This window comes from Fonsecaea monophora, assembly GCF_001642475.1.
Source record: "Fonsecaea monophora strain CBS 269.37 chromosome Unknown Scaff6, whole genome shotgun sequence".
Classification (NCBI taxonomy): domain Eukaryota; kingdom Fungi; phylum Ascomycota; class Eurotiomycetes; order Chaetothyriales; family Herpotrichiellaceae; genus Fonsecaea; species Fonsecaea monophora.
Window position 1 is genome coordinate 167087 of NW_019173937.1, and position 22357 is coordinate 189443.

General features: G+C 52.5%; 9 protein-coding genes across 9 annotated transcripts; 6 read left to right on the forward strand and 3 right to left on the reverse strand.

Annotated features, from left to right (window-relative positions):
- Positions 1-409: 409 nt before the first annotated feature.
- AYO21_01566 (hypothetical protein) lies at positions 410-1078 on the forward strand (the record flags this gene model as incomplete). The annotated part of the gene is made up of 1 exon (XM_022651548.1): positions 410-1078. One exon carries the CDS (start codon positions 410-412, stop codon positions 1076-1078), a length of 669 nt encoding a protein of 222 aa, XP_022516061.1.
- A 1316-nt stretch (positions 1079-2394) lies between these two features.
- AYO21_01567 (hypothetical protein) lies at positions 2395-3864 on the forward strand (the record flags this gene model as incomplete). The annotated part of the gene is made up of 3 exons (XM_022651549.1): positions 2395-2704; positions 2816-3415; positions 3542-3864. 3 exons carry the CDS (start codon positions 2395-2397, stop codon positions 3862-3864), a joined length of 1233 nt encoding a protein of 410 aa, XP_022516062.1.
- A 583-nt stretch (positions 3865-4447) lies between these two features.
- Positions 4448-6571, reverse strand: AYO21_01568 (hypothetical protein; the record flags this gene model as incomplete). Its single annotated transcript, XM_022651550.1, has 7 exons — positions 4448-4887; positions 4952-5354; positions 5410-5507; positions 5620-5715; positions 5771-5928; positions 5984-6193; positions 6264-6571. The coding sequence occupies 7 exons, from the start codon at positions 6569-6571 to the stop codon at positions 4448-4450; spliced, it is 1713 nt and encodes a 570-aa protein (XP_022516063.1).
- Positions 6572-7712: 1141 nt separating this feature from the next.
- AYO21_01569 (hypothetical protein) lies at positions 7713-9518 on the forward strand (the record flags this gene model as incomplete). The annotated part of the gene is made up of 1 exon (XM_022651551.1): positions 7713-9518. The coding sequence occupies one exon, from the start codon at positions 7713-7715 to the stop codon at positions 9516-9518; it is 1806 nt and encodes a 601-aa protein (XP_022516064.1).
- Positions 9519-10166: 648 nt separating this feature from the next.
- On the forward strand, positions 10167-11756 carry AYO21_01570 (hypothetical protein; the record flags this gene model as incomplete). Its single annotated transcript, XM_022651552.1, has 3 exons — positions 10167-10341; positions 10406-10506; positions 10563-11756. 3 exons carry the CDS (start codon positions 10167-10169, stop codon positions 11754-11756), a joined length of 1470 nt encoding a protein of 489 aa, XP_022516065.1.
- A 1635-nt stretch (positions 11757-13391) lies between these two features.
- AYO21_01571 (hypothetical protein) lies at positions 13392-15254 on the reverse strand (the record flags this gene model as incomplete). The annotated part of the gene is made up of 7 exons (XM_022651553.1): positions 13392-13441; positions 13491-14017; positions 14093-14360; positions 14417-14451; positions 14545-14586; positions 14678-14805; positions 14907-15254. The coding sequence occupies 7 exons, from the start codon at positions 15252-15254 to the stop codon at positions 13392-13394; spliced, it is 1398 nt and encodes a 465-aa protein (XP_022516066.1).
- Positions 15255-15608: 354 nt separating this feature from the next.
- On the forward strand, positions 15609-16832 carry AYO21_01572 (hypothetical protein; the record flags this gene model as incomplete). The annotated part of the gene is made up of 3 exons (XM_022651554.1): positions 15609-15721; positions 15813-16035; positions 16101-16832. 3 exons carry the CDS (start codon positions 15609-15611, stop codon positions 16830-16832), a joined length of 1068 nt encoding a protein of 355 aa, XP_022516067.1.
- A 667-nt stretch (positions 16833-17499) lies between these two features.
- AYO21_01573 (hypothetical protein) lies at positions 17500-19922 on the forward strand (the record flags this gene model as incomplete). Its single annotated transcript, XM_022651555.1, has 5 exons — positions 17500-17856; positions 17988-18361; positions 18416-18481; positions 18556-19147; positions 19218-19922. The coding sequence occupies 5 exons, from the start codon at positions 17500-17502 to the stop codon at positions 19920-19922; spliced, it is 2094 nt and encodes a 697-aa protein (XP_022516068.1).
- A 330-nt stretch (positions 19923-20252) lies between these two features.
- AYO21_01574 (hypothetical protein) lies at positions 20253-22173 on the reverse strand (the record flags this gene model as incomplete). Its single annotated transcript, XM_022651556.1, has 2 exons — positions 20253-22001; positions 22066-22173. The coding sequence occupies 2 exons, from the start codon at positions 22171-22173 to the stop codon at positions 20253-20255; spliced, it is 1857 nt and encodes a 618-aa protein (XP_022516069.1).
- Between the last annotated feature and the right edge of the window lie 184 nt (positions 22174-22357).

Below are 22357 nucleotides of genomic sequence, written 5' to 3' on the forward strand. Positions count from 1 at the left end.
CCAATCACAGTCTTGTTGGCGGTGGGTCTGATGCATGTCTTATCGTTATCGCGAACATAATGCGGGGTCACTGGAGCGAGGCACCCGCAGGCGGCGCCAGGCAGTGGCCGGCATCATTACAGCAGCATCATTGATTGACTCGAATAGTGACTCGGGCGGTGACTCAATCTGTCAACGTGACCTTGGATGATTCGCATTCAAGTGCCCTCCCCCAACCCTTCTTTTAAACACGTTACGACCCTTCTTCCCAGTCCACACCACTCTCATGTACATCACATACAGGTAATCACTTACAGGCTGGTGATTTCCTTTGCTGTTATCGGAGCTCGGTGGAAGGCGTTTCTATAATCCTCTTCACTTGCCTTCACTACTAGGCCTTGTCGACTTCCGCAGGTGGTGTGGTTATACAATGGCTGATTCCTCTGCTCCTCCTCCTCCCGGCTCCCGTGCCATCAAGATACCTTTGCATCCCGGTAATTCTGGAGATTACTCCCCGTCGAATCGACGTCGACGAAGTGAACGCTACCTCCAAAACGCGGAACGAGCCGATGCTTCAGATGCTGGACCATCCTCGTTAGGCTCCGGATCTGACCAAGATACGCCTTGGTCCTACAGTCCTATTCTCACACGTCCTCAACATCTGCTCCATAACATTGCTCCCTCATCGGGCGAGGGGGTCCGTCTGCCTAGCTCAATGCATTCCAAAGACCAGCCCACCACATCACAGCGGAAAGACAAGCACAAGGCTGGCTTACCACCGCCCAGCAGCATGCCAATGCTCTTTAACGCTTCCTCCTCTCCACTCGGTCCTTCGATGCTCTCTTCCTCCTCGTACAAGTCCATTAACCTGAATGCACATCACGACGATCCCGACGAGCCTCCTCGACTGATCACATACACAAAATATAGCCAAGGGTTTACATGGAATGATGAGTTGTTCTTGCCGAGCTATATGCTTGGACGCTATGGGGAGCGGGGTCGAAAGAAACTCTACGACGGAGACTTTGGAGACGAGGACCACTGCCCAGTGGCTGAGATCTTTGTAACGGACGAGGAGGCGGAGGCAATGATGCCTTGAACACATCCGGGGATGAATTACTCGAGAATATGATGTACGAACCGAGCCATGATACACACGACAGCAATGTCGGTCCGGACGGCGCCTCAGGACAGGAGCATGAATGGATGAGTCCACGTTGAAGGGTGCTTGATTTTGGGTTGAATTTTGACGCTGGGAAGGATAGGGCACATTCTTTTGGATTTTAGCAAGACTATGCTGGGAACACACGGAGCTTGGGGGATTTGGATAGGCTACTGAACCCCTCCGGGCACAGAGGAGGGACTGATTTCTATGGGTGGTTAAGGCAGTAAGGATTATCTCGACTCAAGACACCAGCGCTACTCCGGCCACAGGGAGGCGTTTAAGGCCGTTCAGAAGGCTGGACGACGGGCTCTATATTCTATCTCTTGTGCAACGACTCCCTCGTCCGAGCCATTCTTGTAACTAGTCATTAACACCGGAAGTGATGTATATTTTCACACTTGATCTGTCTCGGGTTTCGCTTCCCTTTTCAACCAGTCTCAAACCTGTATTCTTGACCAACGCATGCACATGCAAGTCCTTGCAACATTGGGAGATGCCCAGATGCACTGGGGCCTGCGGATCAATTAGGCCCGGCGCAGGCACCTAAGGCGCATCCACCGGTGTCACCACCCGCCGAGCCGATGTCAAAGTGGGCATTTATTCTCTCCTTAGGCGTAATGGCATTCCTATCCTTGTCAGTGATATTAGCTCTTTGTCGAGTTGTATACATCCTTGATCTGCCGGTCGCTATTCAGTCCGAGATGGTGTCTTTTCTCCGTCAGACCATGTCATTCTTTTCTTCCAGAGGCTCGCCGCATGCAGGGCGTTAGTGAACCTGACGATTCTATCTGCTCGAACCGAAACAGCGCCAATGATACGTCAAAATCTGCAACTGAGCCCATGTACCTCGTCTCACTTGGCGATGCGCTGGCAATACGGCCTCGACTTGCATGAAACAGGTTGTGAAGGGTACATGCTCCCACTGGAACTCCCGCCCAGCGAATGACTTGTCTATCGACAACCACGTCCATTCGGCGGAGGGCCGCTATGCGCTTATGTGGGAACCGCTATGTCCCTACTGTCTGAGGTATTTGATGGTTTCAATTACCACTTCGCCCACCGGGATAGTGAAAGACAACGTCTGTTACTTACCTAACAGCTTCCTATCGATCAGAATCTGTTATTTGGCCGAAGCACTGGGTACGAGGTCACCAAGACACACCTCTTGGGCCTGATGCCTATCCTTTGACATTAAGGACACTACTATCCATTTTTCCAAGCACACAATCGGATCACGGTAGCCGGCTAAAATGGCTGGGGATCTCGTCTCACTCGTTAATGAGCTCTCACAACTCACTAACAACTACGTGCCTACCACAGGCCATGATGCCGCGTCTCTCGCACCAAAAGCGGCTCTTGTCAGCCTCACTAGGAAGATTATGCATTCTCTAATGGACCCTGGAATGATAGTACAGGCCCACTCGTTGCAAATGGCCGAGTTGGTCTCGATCCGTACGCTATTGGACCTTAAGGTGTTTGAGAAGATGCCAGTCGAAGAAGGAAAGACCATCAGCGCGAAGGAGTTGAGTGAGGTATCCGGTGTGCAGGATGCGCTGCTTGGTAAGGCTTCTGTTCTGCTTTGAGTCTCTGCTGGTGACAAAGTCACCATGATCCCGCCCGAGCAGAGAAGGTTAGTTGGTTAGGGGGTGAAACTGACACAATGGTGTCCAGAAAGACTACTGCGCCCTCTGGTTGCTTCGGGGTTCATAACCCAGTCGTCCAACGATGGCACCTATGGATCCACCAAGTTCTCCCAGGCGTATACTTCTTTCCCCGGAATGTTCTTTACCTTGATGTTTGACCACTTCCTCCAGCCCATGACGGACCTTCCTACATACCTAGCAAAGCATGGGGCCGTGGAGCCGACATCTTTCTACGTCAATCCATACTCGGACTACCACAACGCAAGCGACTCTGGATTGACGACGTGGGAAATCATGTCCAAAGATCCGGAGAAGTTGAAGACATTCCAGCTGGGGCTGAAAATGGGCGACAATTTGGTCCCCATTATTGGATACTACGACTTTAATCAACTGAAATTAACTGAAGAGGAGTTGCAGAAAACCCCCGACCGAGCCGTTCTGGTGGATATCGGTGGTGGAGTAGGAAACACCCTAAAGAAGATCCTGGACGAGTATAAGGAGCTTGATCCCCGAGTTGTGGTTTTACAAGATCAAACGGATGTGATAGCAATGGCTGAGAAAGAGAAGATCCCTCCCGAAGGAGTCAAGCTGATGGAGCACGATTTCTGGACCGAGCAGCCCGTCAAAGGTGAGTCCCCTGGGGCCAGGACAAAAACTAAGAGGCCCTACAGGTCTGGATTCTTGCTGTTCTGCCGATCTCGAGATTTGTATGCAAGCTGGTGGGCTGCATATCTGACTGACTGATCCCGCACAGGCGCCAAAGCGTATTTTTTCCGACGAGTCTTCCACGACTACGGCGACGAACTCTGCGCTAAAGCGCTCAACCAGGTTATCCCGGCCATGGCGGCCGACTCGCGCGTCCTCATCGCCGACATGCTCCTTCCAGAGATCATGACGGACAAGGAGGCCCACACGGCCGCGCTGGACGTCGCTTGCATGGTCATGGGCGGCAAGGAGCGGACCGAGGCGGACTTCCGCAAACTGTTCGACAGCGTCGGGCTCGAGGTTGTACAAATCCACCGCGCCCCAGCGGCAGCCGCGGGCATCGTCGAGGGGAAGTTGAGGGCGACGATCTGAACTGAGATGTTGTATCGTGGCATAGCCGATGACGGGGGATCGCGCCGCGAGGACTGGGCGAGCTATATAGGGGTGCGATTCGAATGCCGCTGTCAGGAACTACGAGTAGTTTTTGCTTTGGGATCCCCAGTTGCATATCGACCATTGTTACCTTCACAGCTGTGACTGAGTACTTGTTCTTGATATAGTCCTGCTCGCTTACAAGCAATTTTTTTGATCCTTTAGTTACTTGATCCAATCCAATCCAATCCAATCCGGGGCACACGTATATGATGTATCAAGAGTGGACACTGGGAGTGTATACATTAATGTATACCCTCAAGTCCTGAGACGTCCATATCGCCCTATATGTAATCCCCCCCTTCTCCCTCCCCGTTTTCCATAGAACTCTGAATCCCGGATATCTGTTCCCTTCACGCGGTGCTGTCTCATACATGACCCGATACGATAGGATTCACATGCATGAAATTAGGATGACAGGGCATGAGGAAGAACAGCAATGTAAGTCTTACGCAACTGCGGAGCAAATTTGGGGAGTGGGCAATTGCGGCTATTGCCACGAGGCCGTTTATTTCTTCGAGCACTAGTAAGAAATCTCGTCGTATCCTTGATCCGGGTTGTCAAAATAATAGGTCGAATCTCTGCCGTCTCCTTCTCGAGTAGAAAACCCGTTTCCAAGATATGCGAAGCGATTATGGTCGAACGTGGTCCATTCGTAGTCCTCGTGTCGGACGCTGTCCAGCATGTGGAACCAATGTATCCGGCTTCCTGGATGGAGGGCCACGACCGGCCCGTCGATCTTGCCGTTCTTGAACCAGGAGCGACAATGCGAGCTCCACGCCGTCCGCTGCATAAACTCCTCTGTGTGTTGGGTGAAGTCCTTGACAGCCTGTTGTTTCGGTGTCACGGATTTGATTCCCTGGGTCTGGCATTTGTGAAGGACCCGAATGATGTACTTGGTGGCATGTTCGATGATGGGGAGGACAGATCCGTGGCCGATAGGGGCGTTTGGTCCTAAGAACACTAAAACCACACGAGATTAGCCTCTAGAAACTTCAGGATAGGTAGAGGAATGGGGAAAACATACTAAAGTGATTTGGAAAATTGGGAACGGCCAGCGACAAATACGCTGCGGGCTTGTCCTTCCACTGTTCCCCGAGGCTGCATCCGTTCTGCCCGAGGATGGGATATCGGGGACAAAATGATATGTCAAACCCTGTTGCGCATATAAACATGTCAATAGGAAGGACTTCCCCCTTGGAGGTCTTGATCCCCTCGGGAACGATTTTCACGATGGTGTCTGTAACGACTCGGACATTCTCTTTTGACAGAGCTTCAAGGTAGCCGTTGCCCGGGGTCGGTCTTCGGCAGCCAACGCTGAAAGTAGGTATAAGGTACTTCAGCAGGGGCGAGTCCGCGCCTAGCTTTGTCTTCATTTCGTTGGTGGAGAAAGCGAGAGCTTCCATCTGCTCAGCGCTGTCCTTCATGATCTGTGGGAGAGTCAGAGACCGGGCAGGGGCAACAAGGGCTAGTGCCATCACCCACGAATTTGAAGCGAGAATTGAGCTCCGCCTCTACCTCTTTCCGATATGCGAGGTAAGACTCGGGCTGTAGTTTAAACTCCTCCTTCCGTTCAGGAGTAACTGTCATGCTGTTAGAATGTGTGGTTGATGGGTGCCGTCCGTCTTTCAATCATTCTGGCGCATAGAGGGGGATATGAACGCCGACAGGGAGGGGATTAAACGTCGGACGCACACTTGAAGTTCTCTCCATTTGGCCCAGCTTTACTTTGCGCAAATCCGGCAGTTATCCAAGTCGGGGTTCGGATGAAGGTGATCAATTGCTCGACATCTTCGATTCTTGTCAGGCGGCCATGTAACATATCATGATATGGCTGTTCCCTTACCTGGTTGAATAGCAGGCACAATCTGCACTCCCGAAGAGCCACAGCCCAGAACAGCAACTTTCTTGCCTCGCCAGTCCGCATTTGGATCCCAAGCAGCACTGTGCAGCAACTGACCTTTGAATGTATCAAGGCCAGGAATATCAGGCCACTTCCAATTGCTTCGACCGACGCGTTAGATAAAAAAACAGGTTTAGGCGCAAGAAGGATGTATACTTAAGAATCCCCGATCCGCTGATCAGAAAATGGGCCTGGTCGTCGAAGACTCTGCCGGTAGTCAAGTCTTCAATTGTCACATTCCAGGTGCCTTCAGATTCGTTCCACGTCGCACCGATGACTTTGTGACTTAGTCGAATAAACCGATACAACTCGTACTTTTTGGCTAGCCGTCGGAAGTACTCGAGGATCTCCGAGGCAGGAGAATAGCTGCAAAGGAAACCTGTCAGGTGCTTTTAAAAATGGGAGGGGGGGTGGAATAGTCGGAATGATAACTCACAAATAGTTCCATTCGGGATATGGCTCCCAAGTGAACTGATAGTTGTGCGAAGGGATATCACACGCGCATCCAGGATACTTGTTCTCGTACCAAGTTCCTCCTACCTCTGGATTCTTTTCGTAGACCACATGATTGACATTGCGCATATGCTTGTTGATCTGGTAGGCTAAATTCAAACCTGATGCTCCCGCGCCCACGGTGATGATCCGTAGCTCCCGGGGTTCCCCCAGCCGAGTCTCTTGTATAGTGTATGGACTGTTGACATTGGTGGTGCTGCCGAGACCGTTGCTCGATGGAAGGGAGCCCATACTCGTCGGTCGTCCCAGTGGAAGGACTTGTCAAATGCCTCCATGGTTCCTGCCGGCGCAAAGTCCCTTTTAAGCAAACACCATGGATGGCATTGAGATTCTACGATCTCAGGAGGCCGGAATCTCTAGTACAAGGTACTATAGGTAGCCAAGCCATATAACCGAGTCACCAACACTTCGGCTTCTTCAGATAGCGTCACTTCGCCCGAGTCGCCTCCCTGTTCCAACAGACTGTGAACACTGGTGTTGTGTGCGCTGGGGCTAGTTCCACTTACCCCGTGGGCGCCCACAAGTTCCAGTTCTCGGCCCCACGAACAAGTCCCTGACCCGGATCCGAGCCCGGATCCTGATTAGTACGAGACCACCATTGACTGACCGGCATCAGCATAACTATATACCGAGATTTCCTCATAGAGAAGTTGATAAGTGCGGCTTGCGCATGGCTGATTAGGATCCGAATCCCAAGAAACAACAACTGGGCATCAAGACCGACACTGTCTGTCCACCACCAAGTGGTGTCACCTCCTCGGTTGAGTCGTTGCTTCCCTCCAAACTTGGCATCTCTCTCGAAGCACTTCTACTATCATCGACTTACATTGCCCTTCTCGCACCCTCCATCTGCCGAGTTGGGCACCAAAAATTGTGCCAAGTGACAGTCCTGTCTGCAAAGAAAAAAATGTCCTCCCAAGCATCATCAGAGCCGTGGGTTGACGCACCGGGCTACCGCAGGCCGTCACGACGGGCAAGAATTGCATGTAAGGCTTGTAACGCTCGGCGCGTGAAATGTGATGTCGCCCAATCACAGCCCTGCTGGCATTGCAGGAATCGCCAGATCTCGTGCGAATTGCTGGTATCGCGGCGGGGAAAGTACGATCCTTTGATATGAGTCACGCTTCAGTCGATTAACGGTGGTAGATACGAGAGAACTTCACGCGAGGGAGCACACCCGACGCGCGCCTGTGTGGAAGCTGATCCTGCGACTCCACAGGTTCATCACCCTACAGCTGATGAACAGAGGAGACAGTCTGAGCAGAGCCCTCAAACCTATGATGAGGGTAGTGGCCATGGTCATGGAGGAGAATCCACGATAGCTTGGACTGAGGCGCGCTTGACTGATAGTAGTGGACGAAGAGCACACGACATGCCTGAAATGCTTTATGCACGCATGACAGAAGACCCGTCAGAGGCCAAACAGATTGGGCTCGCAGATGGCAGTCGGACGCTCTACCTTGGCGAGGCTTTTATGCTAACATTCGTCGTGAAAACGGTGTGCAGCCCCTCAGGTCGTCTTGAAGACGCTACAAAGGTCCACTACCCGGTTCCACCATCAGTCGATGATGGCAGTGAGCATACGCACGAACTGGGCCGAGATTTGGAACCTGCAGTGCTCGCCTTTCTGCGATCCCAGGGGGCATTCGTCGTTCTGGAGCAGCAGATCAGTGACGAGTTGGTCAGGATTTTCTTTTCGTCCTTACACCCAGCGTACGCCGTGTACGATCGCAGGGACTTCATCAGGAACTACCGATGCGGTTCGCTTTCCATGCTTGCTCTGCAGGTGGTTTACTTACTTGCTTCCACCATCGCCCCTGAACAACTTCTGAAAAGAGCTGGATTCTCGACACGAGCATTCGCCAGAAACACATTCTACCAACGCGCAAAGACACTCTACGATATGAACTATGAGAGAGACAAAACGCAATTGGTTGCAGCATTGTTCTTGCTTGGCTTCTGGTGGCCTAAACCAGAGGATCCAAAGGATAGCTGGCACTGGCTGGGCTGCGCCATTAGTTTGGCTCAGACCCTTGGAATGCACCGGTCAACAGTCCTTTCTAACCTGGAAGCTCGATACCGATCTCTCTGGAAGAGAATATGGTGGGCCATCTATACTCGAGACCGCCATGCTGCTGCTGCCCTCGGACGGCCGTTTCGCATTCGTGACGACGACTGCGATATCGAACCACTCTCCCCCAGAGATTTTGACGCCGATATTGTCTCAGATGATCCTCTTATCTGCACGCAGGAAGGATTTCACGTCAGCTACGCGATCGAAATGTCCAAGCTGGCAGTTCTGCAGGGACAAATCCTAGCTCAACGATATTCTCCCCGGCCCTCATGCATGATAACGCAGGTTGGGACCATCCCAGCCGAGCTTCGAGAGTGGAAAGCACGTCTGCCAGCCACATGGCTACGCCAGCCGCTCAGCAGCTCCCTCGATAACTCTTTTTGGGCCTCTATGCTCTTCGCTGCCTACAATTACGCTCTCATTCTCCTCTACCGGCCAACATGTGTACTTGACAACACTTCTGCCGAGGCAGAACATTTTCTCAAGGCGACGTCTGCCGCCGACGAAATCACCCGCATTGCCGAAGATCTCCTGGCCGCTGGCACTTTGGGCCGGGCGCAACTTCACATGGTGCCTTGTCTCTTTGCTGCACTTGGGATTCACGCTATAGGCATTCGTCGAAAGGACGTCATTCGCGGCAAGCTTGCTGAGAATCGCTCAAGGCAATGCATGCTCGCTCTGAGTGAGCTGGCTGAACACTGGCCAGTCGCTGGCTGGATTCTCCGGCTCTTCATTAGCCTCATCATGAAGCTAACAGGAAAAGACTTCGGATTGGAGATATCATCGAATTGGGCCATCTCTCAAAGTCAAGCTCCAGGAATGAACATGGATGAACTCTCAGTCACTCGAGGAACTTACTTGGATTACCATCAGTCTGACGCGCCCCATGCGTCGGCTCTCTCACCTTCAATGGGCGTGCAGATACAAGACATTGGGATGAACCCGCAGGCAGGCGTGATCCAGGAGCCACTGAGCCAGCCATCGGCTTTCACACCTCTCGATCTAAGCTTTTATGACTTTGACTTTATATTCCAAGATTCTTTGGCTGGTTTTGCCGGCCAGAATCTGTCCGAGCACATTGACAATATTTGTGGAAGTACCTAAGCGAGATCACCTCCTGACTCTTGTGGCGCCGATGACAGCAAATCTTCTCTTCTGCCTCTTGTGCCTCTAGGTCTCTGCGGCTTTGAGGAAACACTCGATATGGCGAAGCGCAATTTTGGAATTTTCATATTGGTCCGGGGAAAATACAAGTGTAAAGCCGTGCGGGCTACCGGGGTAGGCTTTGAGAATCGCGTCACCTCTAGCCATCATCCACCATATGGACATGGATATCTAACTGTAGCGTGTTATCGGTCGTTATGCCAAGCTGAGAAGCCGTCGGTTATTAAAGTCAATTACGCCTCTAGCCAACCTGCAGGCTTGCCCACCTATTGGTGTCCACCTCAGTCGAGGCACCTTCGGCCAAGAAGCAACTACTCCAGACCGTATATTCGACACTTCGGCTTCATGGACCTGCGGACGACAGGGATGCAGGCTGCTGTTGGAAACTTGGCGTCGATCCAGCGACTCTGGGGGTCAACTGGGGGACTTGATTGCCAGTCTTGCTGTCCCAAGGACAAGAACATTTCTTATTAAAGGTCCCCCGAACCTCAGTTCACGGGGTCGCAATGCATCCATCACCGACCTTCATCACCGAAAAGGCTTCCAGATCTGTAGTAATCTGGCATAGCAAAGATTACACTACCAACCATGACTGCCGGTGAAACGATCATGAACGACAAAGCACAGACTATCTCTGTCGAATCCACGTCTGACCATGTCGGTCGAGATACCAGCGAGAGAGAGAGGATCCTGTTGAGGAAGCTGGACGTTCGCATCATTCCAATGATAATGTGGATGTACTTGATGAGTTTTATGGATCGAGGTGAGGGAAATCCCCTTGTTTTGTCCGTATCCAGTCCATCATGCTGACAAGTCTTTGTGGACAGTAAACATCGGCAATGCTCGATTGTATGACCTGGAAGAAGATCTCGGCCTTGTCGGCGACCAGTACCAACTTGCAGTGTCTATCCTCTTTGTCACATACTGCGTATGCTCTGTTCCTGTCTGATGGAATCATGTCTTTCCTCCGCTGATACGTGGTAGTTGTTTGAACTCCCGTCGAACTTGATCATCAAGAAACTGCAACCAGCGAGATATCTCGCCTTCATCACTTTCGCCTGGGGTGTTGTCGCCACCTTGACCGGCGTCGTTCAGAACTTTGCTGGCTTAATAGCTTGTCGTCTTCTGTTGGGTCTCTTCGAGGCGGGATTGTTCCCCGGTTTGGTGGTGTACCTTACCATGTTCTACACGAAGAGGACTTTAGCCCTTCGTACCGGCTACCTCTTTGCAACCGCCGCCATCGCGGGTGCGGTAGGTGGTTTGCTCGCCTATGCCATCGGATTCATGGACGGCGTCGCAGGCATGAACGGCTGGCGGTGGATTATGATCATTGAGGGCATCCCGACCGTCATCACCGGCTGTGTGGTATATTTGGTCCTTCCGAACACTCCCGAGACCGCAAAATTTCTATCTGAAGAGGATCGCCGACTGTTGACCAGTATGCACGACCGAGAGGTCGGCCATAATGCCAATTCTCGAGAATTCCATTGGAGCGACGTTCGCGCCGGGTTGAAAGACAAGACCATCTGGCTGTTTGGTATTGCACACTTCTGCCTCCTCGTGATGCTCTATAGCTTCAACGTTTACCTCCCTTCCATCATCAACGATATGGGTCAATGGAGCCGCGCCGAAACCCAAGCATTGACGATTCCAATCTACGCCCTCGGCGGAACTGCATATCTCGCCGTCTCCAAGATCAGCGACAACATCCAACGGAGAGGAATCTTTATTATCGGCTTCCTGTTCATATCGATGACGGGATATGCCTGTCTGATCTCCAACACCAATGTCGCCACAAGTTTTGCTGGATGCTTTTTGGTCGCCTTGGGCGCATACACGTCGATTGGACTCCCCGTAGCCTGGTTAGGGTCAAACTATCCGCGCTTCGCAAAGAGAGCCACTGCTTCCGCACTGCAGCTCACCCTTGGGAATGCTGCCGGAGTCGCGGCGCCGTTCCTCTATACCACGCCCCGTGCTCCCGAATACTATCTCAGCTACGGTGTCAACATGGGCCTGCTGTGCATTTCGATCTCTATCTACACCTTTCTCCTGTTCTACTGGCGTCGAGTCAACAAGCGGAGGAGCGAGGGAAAGGAAGACTACAAGCTCCAAGGCAAGACTGAAGACGAGGTTGAAAATATGGGCGACGATAGCCCTCACTTTAGATTCACGATCTAAAGGCAGGGAGGCCGGCCGGTTCTCGAGGAGCATGGTGGTGGTCGTGGTGGAATGCACAGAAACAAAAAAGCGAGCAGAGCTCTGTCGCCTCCAAGTTCGTGTAGGGGATCAGGCGCGGGAGTTCTCCTTTGTCTCCCGACTCTCTGCTGGTGAAGCACTCTGCTAGCCCAGGTTGAGAAGAGAGGACTATCGTGGTTATTTGGGGCCACCTCGTACTTGCACGGGTGTGTGCGAGGTACTAAATATGAGCACCAATGGCACCCAAATGGTAATGTTGGGAGATGTTTACATCTCTACAGATCGTCTGGATAAATAGCGCCTTGGCCATTGATCCCCTCCCTTTACTTGGTACAAGGCTGCACACTCCTTCATAGCTACAAAGGCCGACACTATTCTCTCCGGACCATGTCCCGGGCAACCATTTGAGAATCACCCCGCTCGCTCAACCACTGGACCATGCCCATCATCTACTTGGCCTGGGTCGGTCTCGGGGCTGATCGGCATCTTCATGGCCGTGCAGACCCTACCTGGTCGATTGCTACCCTGTCTTCTCGGCCAGCGTGCTGGGTGCCAACACCCATCATACGGTCGCTCGTCGGTGTACTGCCTCCTTTAGCCGGACGTCCGCTGTATTCGCGCCCGGGGCCTCGGCTGGGGGAACTCGCTGCTCGCTTTCCTGGCCCTTCGCCATGGTGCCGCTGCCGCTGTTTTTTTATATATATATATGAAATGGGGCGCCTATTTCGGAACACACCCCAGATTCTCCAAGTTAATTTCTAGAGTCGACAAATTAACCAGAAAAAGTCACAGGTTTTCGAGTGGACTGATTGGCTATTACCGCCAAATCAAGAGGGGAAAAGGTATGTCACCTTCCCCCCCCCCCCCCCCAAAGCAGTGACTAAAAGTAGGGGGCAGGGGGGGAGAACACTCTCAGTTGGAGGGAAAAGAAACAAGGTCTGAAGAATACAAAGTATGAGAAAAATGAAAGAAGATATAGTCTCTCCATCACGCACTTGTGCTTTGAAAATTGAAGTCGTCGAGAGACTAAAACTTCATGTGAAGAAAAAGGGGCGGTTCAGCCTTGTCGTTGTTCAGCACGTGACCATATAATCAGTCCCCGCCTAAAGTACACACAGATACAGTCTGCTCTGCACTCTTGAAGCCTCTATCAGTAGGTCTTTATCCCAATCGTATTCCCATGAGGACTGGCATAGGAGGAAGAGCAGGGAAGAGACGCTAGACGTGCCAGGTGGGGAGTGACGATTGCTCCATATTCGGTGTGTCTCCATGGTTGAGTGCCATCTTCTGCCAAAGACTTGATGCTAGTGTCTGTGTTTTTCATTGATATATATCAGGTCACCTCGATCCGATTTCTATACTGCACTTTGCAATACTGTGTGGTGTGGTTTGTTACATTTGCATCAACGACCTCCACTCAGATCCGACTTTGACTCAATACAGCTTGCACCTGCGCATCGTAGGTACTCCCATCCTCCACGTGTAGTCCTGGGTCGATGTGGTCCGCAAAACGGCGAATGTTTCTCGCAGCATCTTCCGACCGAGGAGTTATTCTGCATTTGAACGGGGCGCAACCTAGGACTGGAAGTGCTCCCACTAAACGAAAGAGGGCCACTGTTAGCTCGAGCTTTCCGTCTTCAATTCCCGACATGATCCCGTGACAGAGGCTGAGAAGGGAGATTTAAAGAGAAGCCAAGCCACTCTTGCATGACTCACCTGTTTCATCGCTTGGAGGAGGGTTGTCACGTTCAATGTCAAAGGCCCACAGAATCCGGCTAATAACAATGAACAGGCTCGAGTCCGCAACATGCTTGCCGGGGCATTCTCTTCTCCCGAGGCCGAATGCGAGGTGATTGGCCGTCTTTGCACCGTCGTGGACGTGCCGTGGGTCTTCGGGCGAAAGCCACCGTCCTGGAAGAAACGCAGACGAGTTCGCAAAGTACTCATCCGAGTGATGCACAGCGTACGTATTCGGGATTACCACTGTGGATTTGGCAATGGTGGTGCCGCGGTACGTATCGTCCTGGGAGGTGGCATGGAAGAACGCCAACGGTGTGACGGATGCCCATCGATGAAGTTCCGAAACCACAGCTGTAATGTATGGCAGACTTTCCCTGTCACTGAAATCGGGCAAGCGATCTCTCCCAACGACAGTATCCAGCTCCTTTTGGGCTTCGGGAATCCACTCCGACTGTATAGCACACACCTTGAAAAACCATTGCAAGGTCGTTGCTGTCGTCTCGCTGAAATGGTCCACGTAAGCGCCCAATCATTAGACCAGAGAAAAGCGAACATTTGTGTGAGCCAGAAGAACTTACGTGCCCGCCGTGAGGAGCTCGGCCGCCACAGTGATCCGTTCAATCTCACTCAGATGCTGTGATTCGGGGTCTTGGATAAATCTGCTCAGAAAGCAGTCCGGCGCAGTACCTTCCTTAACTCGCTCTTCGATAGAATGGAAGAAGACGTTCCAGAAGTTGCGCAACTCCCGATGAATAGAGTATGCTTGGGACCTCCAGGGAGCAAGGAATCCAGGCAGATAGTCCAGGAAGGGGTAGAGGTCGACAACCCAGGCTCCCGGCGTGATATCTTGGGCTGATTAGAGTCTGGATCGGTCACAGTAGTCCCAGATGTCTCGAACATACTATTAAAAAATTTCTGCATCATTTCACCAATTATCCTGTGATGCTTTTAGCGCCGAGTGGACTTTGTGTCTGAACCGCGCAACCCACGGGAAGGCATCGTTGAAATTGCAATGGAGGAGCCGACTTACGTAGGGAGGAAAGCATCCGAGCGGTCAAAGCGAGCGCCAACTCTGTGGGAGCAAATCCCAATGTGTCAGGAATGGTTCACGACTCCAGGTCACGATAATAAATTTCTTTCAACAATCATGAACCGGCACTTACAAAAGCGAGAACGTCACACTGGCCGAGTACCGCGACATTTCCGAGTAGAAGAGGTCAGGACTGTGCAGCAGGTTTCTCAGAGTTTGGCGACTCTCATACTCCTGATAAGGGAGGAAGATCTTTGCGTTCTGTATTCCGAGAAGTGTATGGATGATTTTACGGTGTTTCTGGGTTGAATCAGTTCTCGTCAACCTGCGTTTCAAACTGATGTAAGATAGGTGGACAGTACCCTGAACTCTTCTCCATATGGCATATTCACAATCCTTGCCTTCCCGGTAATGATGTCTGCCTGGGACGAACTCGTCGGGCGCGAGCTGTAAATGTGACCCTTCTTGATCAGTAGCTCCTCAATAGCTTGCATGCTGCTGAGCACGATTGCCGTAGAGTGACCTATCCGGTATGAGAAGAAGTCTCCGTATGTTTTTGCCCACAGAGCGAGGTAGAGGTGAAGTTTGGTGCGGCGGTCTTTCTCATTGAGAAGTACTCGAGGACCGTCTGGGAGGTTAGACTTGGTGGACGGTCTGAGGGCAACATAGACAACCAGGAGAGTAAGTAGAAGGGCTAGAAGCCAATACATGGTGACTATCGACGTCTCCTTCAAGGGTGCTCTCTTCAGATTTGTTGCCCCTTCTCGCCATAGAGGTGTTACCCCTTATATACCAAGTTTGGTCGTTATGAGGGCCACCCCATCAACGAGCGGTTGACCGTCCTTCACCGAGGAAAAATCTGTTTACAGTTGCTCAAGTAAGCCGGGATTGACACGAACACCGAACAATAGGGTTATATTGAAAGCACAGAGCAGCACTTGAAGCGACTTCGATGGCGGTCAGCCGTGCAAACAGCAAACCAACGATCGACCCAAACTTACCTCTTTGATCTATATCATCGGGTCTGGGAATCACCAAAATAAGGCCCGATGCCGAGGATCGATATGTTGGAAGCCATTGTTCAACCTTCCCTGGAGGTGGAAATCATTCAGTCCCCAGTCCCCAGTCCCGGAGAAGGGGAACTTTTGATCAAGGTGATTTGCGCGGGGTGTAATCCGTGAGTACCCAGACCTAAAAAAGCACATCATCTTTCTGAAAAGAGCCGCTCTCAATGGTGGAGAGATCCCCACTAATGAGACATTCTGCAGGAAGGACTGGAAATCAGTGGCATACAGCAATAGGCCATCCAATTCGGGAGACGATATAGCGGGGATAATCGAGCAGGTTGGGGAAATGGTAGTCGGTTTCCGGAAAGGGGATCGGGTTGCTGCTCTTCATCAGATGCGCACAGCCCACGGCAGCTTCGCAGAATATGCCATCGCCCCCGCGCATACAGCTCTTCATTTGCCGGACCACGTATCTTTCGAAGAGGTAAGACGAATGAGACCCTCGGTTAGGCCACAGCAAACAGGCTGATCCTTTGTTTGTGTGGGCAGGCAGCAACTATCCCTCTTGCTGTATTTACGGCGGCTGTTGGGCTCTACCACTGCCTGCAATTGACACCACCATGGGAGCCGGCCACCGTGCCAAATCCGCTCATTGTCTATGGCGCTTCGAGCGCTGTTGGGACCTTTGTGTTGAAGCTCGCTTGCAGATCAAACATTCATCCAATCATCGCCATCGCCGGTAATGGAAAGACCGTGGTGGAGACCTTGATTGATCGGTCGAAAGGGGATGTGGTCGTGGACTATCGTGAGGGTGAAGAGTACATTTTCAGCCGGGTACGTCAGGCATTGGAAGAGCGAGGTATCGAATCTGTCAGACACGCTTTCGACTGTATCTCGGAGCATGGATCTCCAGAACTCATGGCTCGATTGCTTGCCCCCAATGGACACGCGACCTTCGTCCTCATCGAGAAGGACTATGGGATTGTGGCTGAAAAGATTCTCACCTCGCTCACTTACGTGGGCTATGTCCATACAGGACCTTTCCCTGTCGATGCAAAGTTGGGCATCAAGTTCAATCCGGGCGGACATGGGCATGATTTTGGAGCCGTCTATTCGAGTGTCCTGGCGAGGGGATTGATGGATGGCTGGCTCACTGCGCATCCCTTCGAAATTGTGGCAAACGGGTTGAGAGGTCTGCCAGTAGCACTGAAGAATCTGCAGCAGGGAAGGGCGAGTGCAAAGAAGTATGTGATGCGTATAGATGAAACAGACCTGAAATGATAGATTTAAAGGGGAGCAGCATCTCAACGCGCAGTCTGGGGCTACCGTTCTTCGCATATTTAATGGCGCCAAACTTGTAGGTGCCTAGGTGTCCCTGGAGAAACAACCTGTGTGGGTTCTTAGGGGCTGCAATAGGCTTGGGTGCGCATTTGTAGCTAGGACAAAGTAGTCATGTGGGGACTTGACGAAATCAATAAGCCGGTCGAGTTTCCAGTCTCCCAACCACGTCAAGTCCGCCAACAGATGCAACAGAAACAGTCAATCTTGAGCTTCCGATCTCGCACCCTTCTTCGAGACTTAGCAAACGAAGCCGTATGATGGTCTGGCCCGTCTTCGGCAATCCAGCTTTTCGGCGGTACAGATGTGCAGACTCCAAGTTCCAGCATGCTACGAACCAAGACCTCGGTTACGGCCCTCCTAGCCAGGGGAAGCAATCAATATACATTTTCGCATACTCAGTGATGCGTGCCAGGCCAAGATGTTGCTTACCCCAGCCTTGTACCTCGGTCATATTGACCACTGTTTGAGAGGGTACGCCATAAATACTTGTCTCCCACTATCTTCGAATTGCTTTTTCCTTCGAGGCATCGACGTTGCGGACTCCTTTTCCCAGCTCCAATTGTGGTGTGACTGGCTCATTTGATTTGAATTTTGAACCTGGAATCCGATGCTGCCCCCGTGGGTTGCGGCTTTGACGCCGTCAGAGCCCCAGGGGTCAAGTTCCCTGGCTGGCGAACGAGCGAAGTCCTCCATTGACACTGATCAGATCGCACGATTCTTCTATCCGGAGGGTTATCTGGAAAGACAGGAGCGGCTCCTCCAGATCCTCGAGACTGATCCAGCTTTCGAAAAGACGAGCAATTACTACGACGGCCGGACGGAGCGATGGAAAAAAGCCCTTGTCAGAGCAAAGCGCATTGCTGCCCTCCAAATCCAATATAAATGGACCGATGATGAGTTGTGGGCAGCCCTTGAGCTGTTAGGCGAAGCGGTCCCTTACGCCCTGCACTGGGGCATGTTCATCGTAAGCCTCACCACCCTGAGGCTGTGAGTGAAGCCTTCTCAGGGCTGCTGCGTTTTGCTCTTAGCACTTTTCTCATTTCTACTGGTGTCGAGGCTGATATGATGATGACACGAAATCTTTGGGTTTTTCAGACGACTTTGCGAGACCAAGGTACTCCGGAGCAACATGACTTATTCCTCCAAAAAGCCCTGAACTTTGAAATCATCGGCTGCTATGCACAGACCGAATTGGGCCACGGATCCAATGTCCAAGGGTTAGAGACACGGGCGACGTGGTGCCCTCACGACAAAACGTTTGTCTTGAACTCACCCTTCCTGACGGCCTCAAAATGGTGGATTGGCACGCTGGGCCGCACGGCAAACTACGCAGTGGTCATGGCGCAATTGGTCATCGAAGGACGTTCTTACGGGCCTCATCCATTCATATGCCCTTTGCGAGATCTGACGTCGCACCAGCCTCTGGAGGGGGTCTACGTGGGGGACATAGGGCCGAAGATGGGCTACAAGTAAATCAACTCGATGAAGTGCTGCCTTTCTGACAAACCATTGACACCTCATAGCACGATGGACAACGGGTTCTTACTCTTGCACAATGTCAAGATTCCCCATGTCAACATGTTGGCCAGGTACCCAACCCCCCGCTTCCCTAGTGCAATCCTCCACACCATGATCGTCGGCCGTTGACGCCGTCTGCTTGCAGGTTCTCGAGGGTCGACCCAGACACAAGCAGATATATCAAGCCGGCAGCCCCAGGGTTGGTGTACGGCACAGTCACGTATGCACGCATGAGAGTGGCTGCGGATGCAGCCCGGGGTCTGGCAAGGGGCACCACCATCGCCATCCGTTACTCTGCCGTCCGACGACAGTTTCGAGCTCGCGATCCTCAGACCTCTCAACCCCTCCCAGAAGGGCCGGAGATGCAGGTTCTCGACTATACCACTGTGCACGCACGTCTCTTGCCTCTGGTCGCAGCAACTTTTGCCCTTCAATTTACCGGGACCGCCATGCAAACCCTCTATCGACTGGCCAAAGAGTCATTGCCAGGCCAAGGGGGGAGTTTGTCGGAGACTCCGAAGGAAAAGGATCTTTTTGCCGAAATGCACAGTACGTCGTGTGTACTTAAGGTGTTTGCGAGCATCACGGCAGCGGAAGGCTTGGAAACTGCCCGGAGAGCCTGTGGTGGTCATGGCTACTCGCTGTTCAGTGGCATTGGTTCTTGGTACGCCGAGTATCTGCCAACCATGACCTTCGACGGCGACAACTACATCCTGTCTTCACAGGGGTCCCGCTATGTGGGTTTTTCCTCATCCATGTGTTCAAAGTCTGTTGGGGAAAACACTGACGCCAGAGCCATTTAATTAGCTGATCAATGCCGCCCGATCTGTCCTGCGTGGCAACGCCCTTCCAGGGTTTACCGTGGACAATCTCCGAGCCTTTCGTCGTCTGTGGGGAGCGACGGTCAGCTACGATCTCGACAACGACCAGGACATTGTCTCGATATTCGGACGGAGAGCCGCATTCTACACCTTCCAGATTCTGGAACAAATTGACGAGAAGCATACTGCCCACAACGAGCTGCTCCCCGATTACTGGAGACTGTGTCGCGCCCACGCCGAGTTCCTGGCCGTCCACCACTTCTCCGTCGAGCTCAAGAACCCACGGACCAACACCCAGCTTGACCCCCAGTCCGCCAACGTGCTATGGGACCTGTTCCGCCTCTTCACGACCGACCTGATCACCAAGGAACCGCAGGGATTCTACGTCTCCGGGGCCCTCACGGTCGCACAAGTCGAGCATCTGTCTCGCAACAACCTGCCCCTTTTGCTGAAACGCATCCGTCCACACGCCGTCCGTCTGGTGGATTCGTGGAAACTTCCCGACTGGCTGCTCGACAGTTCTCTGGGCCGGTACGACGGTCAGGTCTACCCCGATCTGTTCCGTCGAGCCAGCGAGCTCAACCCGTTGAACAAGGTCGACATCAACCCTTATCCGTTCACGGACCGGAATCGAGACCGCGCTCCCGTTGAAGCTGAGCCCACGCATAAGCTTTCTAGAGGGAAACTATAGATCAGAGATGGCGAGGAGGGCAGCGTACCGGCGGGTAGTAGTATATCAAGCATGTTTTCGTGGTCAAGTAGACGAAAGAGATTGAATAGATGTATTTGTCTTTGTAGCGAGACTGTCTTTCTCGGACTCCAACCGAAACACCCTCCCCCAGCGACCAAAGTGGCTATTTTATTTTCTACGAGTTATTGTCTCTCTTGACATGTGCTTTGCGGTCTCTCCATCAGCTATGTATGTACTCTGTTCATATAGCTGACCCTCCCTTACCCCGACACAATACCCTCTGAGAGTGTTGAACAAGAATAGCAAATCCACCTTCTTCTCCACCCTCGCTCACATTGGGTTCTGCTCTTCATTATCCTCGCGCCTGACTCGGCACAGCCTGCCACCCTCAGCCACCATCTCGAAGGCGTCACTCCCGACACACGTGGGACAGTAGAACAGGTCGTGCGGATCGTATTTCCTCTTGATGGCCAACAACCTTGCGTAGTGGTGGCCGGGGCCGTAGAAATCGGCCTTCCAGTCCGGGTCAAATCGGTCGGCTTCGTTCATGTACGCGCCCGTGTGGGGTGCCAGCTTCTTCATGGCGGGAACCTTGACGGTCGTGATGTCGCGTTGCTTCTCGTCCAGTTCTGCTTGCGGGGCGTTGGGAGACGACGGGATCCGGGCGACGATGTTGCTAAAGTACGATGTGCGCCAGGCTGGGGCGACGCCCGAGAAAGGGTCAGAGGCGTCCCGAAACACCTGCCCACCGCCGACGAGTTCAAAGTTGTTGGTCGTCAACTGCTTGGGCGTGCCGGCGATGGTCTCAACCATATTGCGCAGGGCGCTCGAGTTCTGTGTCACCGACGGACGGTCAAATAGTCTGCTTCCAGCTCCGTACGCAGGCAGACCGACGGGCGGTTCGACACCGGATTCGACATGGTAGTATGTCCAGTAGTCTGCATACGAGGCATAACTCTCAGAGATGAAGACGCTGGTCAGGTTCAAGGGAGCCAGTCTTGATCGGGTCACGTCGAAAGCCGTCTGAGCTTGCTCAATGGTGGCGTTAAAAATGCGGAAGCCGTGGACGTAACCAGTGGTCATATTGGCGAAGATGGGTGCTTGGCTGTTGATCGACCACTGGCCATAGCCTGCATAGCCTGCGTCGTTGAGATCGGGATAGCATGAGTATAAGATAGCAACAGCGTCCAGAAGTCCAGAGGTGTTTGCACTCAAGGGGAACATGGCCAGATGTTGAACTGTGACATTGACCATTGGGTAGGCTTTGATCGTGCTCGACACCACGATGCCATACGTGCCGCCGCCACCACCGCGAAGGGCAAAGTAGAGATCGCTGTGTTGGCACGCATTGGCTGTTACGAGGGTCCCGTCAGCAAGCACAACCTCCAGCTCCAATACTTGATCTGCACCGAGACCGTAATCTCGGGACGCAGGCCCGTGACCACCACCCTGCATCCAGCCTCCAATGGCACCGACGGATGGGGTACCACCATTGACGATAACAACGTTGTGCTTCTGTGCTTCGGCGCCCACATCTCCCCACGTGTAACCCCCTGCGATCTTGAACGCGCTTCCAGTCCATTTGCTTGCGGTACAACGAGTAGAAGGCTTGAACGTCTCCTGGAAAGTAATGCCGCTACGAAGATGGCGAATCCAGATTTCCAGGCCATTGGCGCCTTCAGAGCGCCCAAGCTGATCATGGCCGGTGTTTTTCACCACCAGACGGATGTTGAACAGCCTGGAGAAGACAACTGCCAAAGCGACGTGTCGTATGTCCGTACAATTGACTGCATAACTCGGGCTCACTCCCAGCGTGCAGGTTTGCTGGGGAGTGTTGCCTACGGTCAAATTGACAGGGGCACAGGTGATATTCGTTGGATATGAGAGCCCGATGGCAAGATCTGCTTGGAATGTAGCACTGGACCAATTGATATCAACGTAAGCACACTGAGCTGGATTGAAGGTAGGACCGCTATAGCAAGAGGCCGCAACAGGCTTTGTTGCAATCAAGTTTCCGCCAACTGTGAGGTTGAAGAGTTTCCAGAGGGCATCACAGGGCCAGCACTTGTCGTCAGGAACCTAGATAGCCATCTGGTCAGAGATGTTTCCCCACATGGAGAACTCAGCCTTCTTGCACACATACACATTTACATGAACTGCCAGGGGCAACACTGGGCATTGGAACAGCTGCGACACAGATGGCTTGCAGCAACAACAACGAGGCTGAACCGACGAAGTACAGCAGTTTCATATTGTCTCTTGTCTTCTTGTCGCTGAGGCATCAGAAGGACGAGGAATCGTAGCGACTGGTCAGTTAGTCGGCCTGATAAATGTCTCAGTATAAGCATCGCTAACATTTGATGTAAATCATGTCACTTGCTCCTGGAGACTCGACAGTCAAGACTCACCGCCACTGCCGGTAAGTCCAAGCCGAC